At 38.4% G+C, this 8,332-nt stretch overlaps 1 protein-coding gene across 3 annotated transcripts in view; it reads left to right on the forward strand.

Annotated features, from left to right (window-relative positions):
* The window catches only part of ntrk3b (neurotrophic tyrosine kinase, receptor, type 3b), a 211,612-nt gene that overhangs the window by 181,855 nt on the left and 21,425 nt on the right, over nucleotides 1–8,332 (forward strand). For all 3 annotated transcript variants that reach the window (XM_008310804.3, XM_008310803.3, XM_025055532.1), the window contains one exon: nucleotides 7,136–7,266. In XM_008310804.3, coding sequence (XP_008309026.2) covers nucleotides 7,136–7,266 — 131 coding nt within the window. The remainder of the gene's footprint in view (nucleotides 1–7,135; nucleotides 7,267–8,332) is intronic.

Genomic DNA, 8,332 nt, shown 5'->3' on the forward strand with positions numbered 1-8,332 from the left:
CCAGCTACAGGTCACCTCGCCCCCCGGGGGGGTGGGGTGGGTTCCGGGCCCTACTTTTAATTCATTAGGAATTCGTAGTTAAATATTCAGTTTGCTGTTTGACCTTATGTAAATATCATTAAGTTAGTTATCAGAATACATGAATACACAACGTATTACAGTTATTTCCATCTGACAAGAACACGATCATAACAACAGCTGAAGTCAGTTGTCTGTTTACTTTGTCAGTCTTCGTTGACAGGCAACATGACAGACATTCAATTTTAAACTATAATAAAATATTTGTTGTATTTTGTTGACGAAGAGTAAGCATATGACACTGGAGTTTTTGAGCATTTATTTATTTACTTCAGTTTTATTATAAAGGGGTTTTTCAGTAAGTAATTGTTGAGGGAAATAAAATCCTCAAAAATCAATGCCTCTAAAGAGATATCAATATTTAAAAAAAGGACTAAAATCAGTAAGCATAAAATTTATATTATGCGGGAAATTCATGTTGAGTTTTAACTGTTATTTATGTATGGGACCGTTTTCCCATTGTTAGCAGTAATTCAACGAATTGATTTTAAATGTATGTAAATCATGTAACGACATGTTCTATTTTTGAAAAAACCCTAAAAAAAAAAAATGTCCCTTTTATTAAAATTCAACAGCAGGCTCCTTCTTTGTTTTCTGACATTTCTGCCTGAAACGTGTCATCAGGGAGACGTTCCCTTAAAACTGCTGCATTTTAAACAGAATCTTAGTTTGACATTGGGAATTCTTCACACACTGTGGCCAGGCGGGGGCGGCGGCGGCAGCGGCGTCAGAATTAGGCCAGCAGTCAGCAGGGCTCCACAGGTCAGAGGAGGATATTCACTGAGAACTGCTGTTGGTGTCACAGTTATTCAGCAGTGCTGAACGACACGGGAGCAAATCATGTGCCATTAACTGTTGGATGAGCAGCTCTCACCTGACATCAGCCTCGTGCTGTGCTTAATACACACACTTAGATTTTTTTTTTCTCTTGCCAACGGATAAATTGATTAATTGTTAGTTATTCAAGGCGGATCAGAGGCCAAATGTGTGTGTGCATTGGCAAAATATGTTTTGACATTTCATATAATTGGATGCACAACGATCAGAAACCACCGCCACAGCTTCAGTTCCCCAGTGAATCGCGCACACACATACTGGTTGATGTGCTTTGAAATCATACACACACATACTGGTTGATGTGCTTTGATGTGGACATTTTGCCTCCTATAAGTTATTCAGTCAGACACTAATCTAAATCCTTACTGGGACTCTAACCTGACCCAAATCATTGTCCTTAGTCTAAACTCAATCTTATATAATAACTCGATCACGTGTTTAATACAGTTGTATAGACATATTGTCCTCAAATTTATAGATAAACAGTGCAAGGAAAACCACACACACACGTCTGGCACAGACAGATAAATAAATAGTAAACACCTTCACACTGTGGAAAGTTGAAGTAGCTGTAATAAAAATGCACACATGTATACACCACTACACACCTACGGTCATTTATTCAAAGACTCCCAGATGCCTGATCCGACTAGCAGAGTAAATCGCAGGGCAGTTGTCTCTGTGCCTCCGGGGAGAATATTTGCTGCCTTTGTTTTCTCTTATGATCCACACAAATAAATTATGCCAACTACAGGACGGAGGCCTTTAAACACGCCGCAGCAGGATATCGTCTGGGGTCAAACTGCAGAGGATGAAGGTTAAAGCTTCATGTTCTAATCCCTGTGGACCGACATGCTCATTAATTACTGCTGCTGTGGAGAAAGTGACGGCAGATGGTTTGGCAAGAGAGTAAAACAAATATTTACATAGTAAAAAAAAATGACTCTCTGTCAGCGGTACATGTAAAATGTGGAAGAAGCAGAACGTTCAGATCTTTATTCACCTTCATCTTTTTCTAGTTGTGATTATCAGTGTTGGGAAATAACATTAGTGCTAATGTTGGTAATTGAATAGAAATATTAGAGACACGGAGATCACAAGCATTTTTTGTCATCAGCATGATTGCCTTTTGTTGAGTGATGTGCCGTCCGAGGGGCTGATGGGTTCAAGGTAGTGGTTGGGTTACATCATCTCTGAGTCCTTTTTTGTTTTTCTCCGGGGTTTTTCGACCGTGATGTTTGCAGATGATGTATTTTTGGTTTTCTCCGGGGATGGACAGCTTGACAGAGGAGGTCAGACGGGAGGCTCTTTCGACCGTGATGTTTGCAGATGATGTTGTCATCTGTGGTGAGAACAGGAAGCAGTCGGAAGAAAACCTGGAGAGGTGGAGGTTAGCTTTGGCCTTAAGAGGAGTGGCGTTTGGCCGGGGAAAGGCAATATATGTGTGTAAACAAGAGTCATGACGAGGTGAAGATAAAGATGCGAGAAGTAGAGGAAGCAAAGGTGGACTGTAGTGAGACCTGCTATGATGTACGGTTTAGAGACAAAGGTTCTGAGTTGAAGATGTTGAGATCTTCACTAGGAGTTAAAAAGTAAAATCTTAGTTTTCCACCAAACTGAAGTAAAATATTCAGATAAAGTCATAATATTAATTTTAAAGTAAAATCTTAGTTTTCCACCAAAAATATTCAGATAAAGTCATAATATTACGCATTAGGAATGTAGATTTGTCCCTGACATATCACCTGAAATGACGTGTACAGTACAGTCGGTCTGTAAGGCAATGAAAGAACGCCTGCGGGAAAAGTTAGAGAGAGAAAAAATAAAAATAAAAAATGAATCCCTTGTGCTCAAGCATTAAACTCATTTCTAACCATCCACCTGCTGATAGATGACAACCTTCACATTTTTACATTTTTGGCATTTCACCAGCCATTTCATCCAGAGAAACTTAATGTTGGGTGGAGCCTTAGAATAAGGCTGAGTAGCTGGATCATCAGCGTGACAGACAACTGCCAGTGAGGCCAACACCTTGAGTGATCATGAGGGATGGAGGAGTGCAGGCGGGGGAATTAAAGTAGGCAATGAACAGAAATATTTTACACTTTACTTTCCAGCAGGGAATTTATGTTGTCAAAGTAAGATTGATATTAATCATAACGTGAACATTTAGTGCCTCCATTCTGCCGTAGCGGTTGATGTTGTGAAGACCTAAGACCCGGGTCCTCACATTTACTGCATTACCAGTACGAATGTGAGCGTAAATGGTTGTTTGTCTCTTAATGTATGTGCGGCAAACTTGGCGACGGTCCAAGGTCTACCTCGCCTCCCACCACATCAGTGCTGACAGCTGCTCCTCACCCACTTCCTCCATGTGACCCTAAAAAAGTAAAAAAAAAAAAAAAAGAATAAATTTAACTAAAATTAACATTTTTTTATTTGGTTTTACAACTGGGATCACTGTGATTGTCCATTCTTCTGTATTAATTCAGGACCTACAGTAGATGTTAGCGGTAATTTAAAAGCACATACAAAAGCACTCACAAAATGTAACCTTATGTTACCTTGATGTGGTGAAAAATGTTCACGGTACATGATGAAAAGATTTTTGTTTAACAAAGTCTTTCATTTGTATAGGCAGGGTCAGTTTTCAATTTATTTCAAGTCAAGTCAGATGTCAATACTAAGCCTTTAAAATGTCATGTATTCAGACGACGCGTCAGTACAAGTCAGCGTTAAGGTTATAATGGATTGAAAAAAAAAGGATCGCATTAATTAATGCACTCTTTCTACAAAAGCCGTGCAATCACCAGATGTAACCTTTACAGCTAAATGTCACTTATTGTATCAACTTATCATTTCTCTACAGCCAATGGAACTCAATGCTAACAGGTAGTGGCTAAGTGGAAATGGCAGTAGACGATGATTGTTGTGCTGAGGTTGAGTGAGGTAAAAGAGACACTGTCAGTAACTTTGACTGTCTGGTTCAAAGCCTTCGCGTCTCTGTTTTTCTGGCTGTGTTAAGGACATACAAGTTTCCTCAAACCAAAATTGAAGGTTGTGCTGAATAGTTTAAAGGGGTGTTTTGGAGATTTGTCAGTGATCCTTTTGTCTTTTGTTGTCCTTTCAGTAGACAAGTGGAGACAGTTGTTGTTGTCTGGAGCGACGTCACCTTCCTGATCAATTATAACCCTAAAAGTCCTTATTATCAATAGTCGTCTGTTCTCCTCCTCCGGCGGTTGTGTTCTTTAACAGAAGATTAAAATCCAGCCTGAACACGGTTTGAATTTGAATGCATGTGTTATCGACTTAGGGATGTTTTTCTCGAGTCTTCAGCAGCAGTTCTTCAGAGGATGAAGTGTTGACGGCAGTGATGTGAAAACGTCCCTGGTGGGAGCGGTTTCTGCAGACACATGTACTTGATCCACTTTAAAACTGGGACGTTCTGGATATTTTAAACGGGCTTTAAAAAGAGGAGAACCGTCTGACGGCAGCGTCAGAGGAGCAGGTGGCACCGGTGGACTGTTGATTCTGAAGTACTAATTAGTGACTATGAATCAGGAAACATTTCAGCAGTCTTTTGCATTAAATAAATAAACAAACAGCCGAGAGACATTGATCAGACATTGATACATTACATATGAATCACAAGGTGCGTTGGGAGAGAGTGGGAAATTTTAGGTAAATAAAGTCTGTGACTGTGAATCGACAAGTGGTGGTTTTCAATATAATCCCACAGAGGCTTGAAGAACAAAACCCTTTTGGAGGACGGCGTGTTCTGCTCTCTCTGAGGTAAAGATGAGGGCAAGTCAAAAAGTCTTAAGACAAATACAAAAACAAAACATCCTTGCGTTTAAAAAAAAAAGATTTTTTTTTTACATACCATCAAATTAAATCTAAAACCTTCAGCAACCAGTGTTTCCATGAGCACAGTTATTTACTCTAATATTTTTTTCCATTTTATGAAAAGAAAAGTAATAATAATAGGATTGTTAGATCAAAACATAAGGTTTAATATTTTTAACAGGTTTCCATTTAGGTTTGGTTAAAAATATAATGTTTGCTCTGATTTCTCATTTCCGAGGGTCAAAAAACATATTCAACTAAAGCTGAAACAGCTCAATATTTAAAATGTTGATTATATAATGTATTATGTAAAAACATACATAAATCATACATCATTTCCAGAGGAACGGCGTCCCAGCAGTCTGAGATCCATCAGTCATGGAACATGATATCTCACCATCTCCTCACGTCTCTCCTGGTTCGTCTTTATTCTCTCTCTCCGTTTCTGTCTCTTGTCGTCCAGATCATTGTTAACGCACGGCACTAGAAGCTTTTTTGTTAGTTTCATTGGCGGCACAATAGGTTTCGATTCTGTTATCACAAAATAAGAGATAAAAACATGACAATGGGGACACTTTCTTCACTTTAAGTGATCACATGGGATCGTTTAAATGGCGGCCATTTAAAGAAGGCAGATACAAGAAAACCTTTTTGATTTTTGTTTTTTTTCTTCACTTCTCTCTCTGAGAAGCTGCTTTTTTATTTTCCTCACAAAGACAATTCTTAAAAACTTCACAACCCTCTTCTCTTCTCTTCTTTTCTCATTAGAGAATGTGCACTTGTGCTGTTCCAGTGCCAACAGTAGAGGGAAAAAAAAGAAAATCCAGAGAAGAGATTTGTAACACAGCAGGTTCAGTGACATCTTGGATTTTATTTTCACTTCAGAGATTTAAACCACATGAACCCCGCCGTTCCCAGCGTTCTCTGAACTACTAACTTTACAGTTAAATATAACAGCTTTTTCCAAACACTTTGTTGGAGAACATCACATGCTCAGTTCCAGCATCTTTGAAGCACTTAGCCATTCCACTGTTGGGTTGGAGAATATTCTGGGTATTATTAAAACTGGCCAATTATATATATATATATATATTTTCTTTACTGCTGCAGCATCACTTAAAACACTTAAAAAGACATTTTTAGATTTTATTTTGAAAGAACTTACCACATTGACGTGTTGCCAACACTACCGTCTTGGTACATTATGTTAATATTTAACGTTTCATTAAGATGATTTAGGTGGTATTGACAAAACATGTCCTCCCGCTGCTCTTTCCTCCATTCAGCTTCAGGCGGTGTCTGTACGTAGGTGTGGAGGCGCTTTAATGAAAGAGCAGTGCTGGATACTGTGTGTTATTTATTTATCAGTCTCATTTAACAGATTTTATTTCCTGGCGAGACCAATGATTCTTACTGTGCATGTGTGTCTTCAGGATTTCAACAAATAACAAACAACATTTTTGAAACGTATGTACAGGCCGAGGCAAACACTGGGGATGTACTGATACTGATACCAGTACAGGTATGGGGGTGTGATGCTTCAGTCAAACACTCGTACCCGTGAACATGTGTCTATACAGTGACTCGATACTCTGTGAAGGTTTTTCATCACTGGTCTCATGGCCCTGGAGGGTAGTTGTTTGAAGTAGGTCAACAGTGTCAGCAGTGCGGAGGTATTTTAACAACAGGGAGGAAGACTGACTGTAAGATTTGTTCTGTCGTGATGGGAGTCATTTTCCATGGACACCCAGCACTGAGCACTACCAGGATAAAATACCAAAACTATAGTTTCTTCAGTTCAAACATTCATGACATTTGAGACATTTCTGGGTTAGAACTTATTTATACAACATTGTGTGTGTTCATTTGTTTATTGAAACATGGGAATACTGTTAAGTACAATTTTTTTAAAGTAATATGACACATTTTTTACATATATTTTGTATTCATTTTATCCTTTTTAGTGATAATTTTATTGATATATTATTCCATGTTATAATTTTTTGTTCAATAGAGAAATATTTATCAATGTTTTTGTCCATTGCATATTTATCGACACAGAGCCTAAAGAACTAATCACTATGGTACTGTTTGGCGAGTAAACACTGATGGAGCTGCTACAGTGTGGTCGTCCATACAGTCGTCCATCTATCCTCCGTTTTCTGCTGCTCTGCTGTGTTCAAGGTTATCAGAGGCGGAGCCAGCACTAATCCACCAGTCAGTCTCATTTATTCACTGAGTTTCATATCATTTAGTTTTAAGACGTAATGGGAAAATGGACAATGGGTGGAGGGTTCCAAAGATATCACTCCATTTGACAGACAGACAAGTAAACAAATGTTTTTTTCATGACTCTCTCTTTGTTTCCTCCTAGTGGTCCAGCACATAAAGAGGAGAGACATCATCCTGAAGAGGGAGTTGGGTGAAGGAGCATTTGGAAAAGTCTTCTTGGCAGAATGTTACAACCTGAGCCCCACCAAGGACAAGATGCTGGTTGCTGTCAAGGTACATTTATAGTGTGTGTATGTCGGCTGTCATGTATGTGCACCAGATATGAAACAGTGGTCGCTTAGCTGAGCGTAAAGTCCATCACAAGGTCCCACGGCGGGTATCATCATAAATCTGCCTGTGTCAGTCGATATCATCCTTTAGCCCTGACCTAATGCATCTTTAAGTAGCCTGTAAATCGTTCCTTCAGAGTGAAGAGAACACTTGGCTCTTCTGTGGTTTGGTTCTTCCTTTGTTAGATGTTATACATTTACCATTCAAAACCACTGGGGGGACTGCAGTGACACGACAGTTCAACACCGTTTTTGCAGTGTTAAACTTCTGACAGGTTTGAGTGCAGTGTGGGGTTCCAACGCTTTTATTTTGGTGGTATAGGAGCAGAAGCAGTGCCTTGTGGGTGTGTTTAAGTAGAGAATGAAGTAAGGGTATCTTTATTATAACTTTTAATTGTTATTCTAAAGGTTGAGTTACAGGTTCATTTCCTAGGTGATGACAGTTCTGTGCAAAAATAGCCTTGTTTTTGTAAATGCATTTTTTTTAAATACACAGTACAGTAGTATGGGTCAAAGTACAGAGATAATAGTTTTTACTCTTTTAGCTGGAAACCCTTTAACATTATAACACAGCTATCTGTAGCAAGAATCTGGATGCATAGATCACTTATGACATCAAAACCCGACCTGGGCTAAGCTACATACTTGCATGTTCTTGTAATAATAATTAAAAAAAAACATATTCACTTCCTTCAGTGTTTAGTATCTTAATATTCTTGCAATAATCAAGATTTTAAGATAAAATAAGGTCACCTGCTGGTTTCATAGACCACTCTGTTCAATTGTCAAGGGCATGGTAGTTACCTAAACAATAACACTATTAGCTTTTTGAACAAAAATGACTCGAAAAATTTACATTTTGTCAGAAAACTTCATACAACAATATTTCTAAAAATGTTCTCTAAAGACCCTAATTTTATGAGAAACATGCAGGAAAAGATAGCATTTTTAAAAATAATTTTTCAAAAAGATTTCATCCAAAATGTTTAGTTTTTGAACAAAAATGACAC

Source organism: Cynoglossus semilaevis, chromosome 5, assembly GCF_000523025.1.
Source record: "Cynoglossus semilaevis isolate Cse_v1.0 chromosome 5, Cse_v1.0, whole genome shotgun sequence".
NCBI classification, from domain to species: domain Eukaryota; kingdom Metazoa; phylum Chordata; class Actinopteri; order Pleuronectiformes; family Cynoglossidae; genus Cynoglossus; species Cynoglossus semilaevis.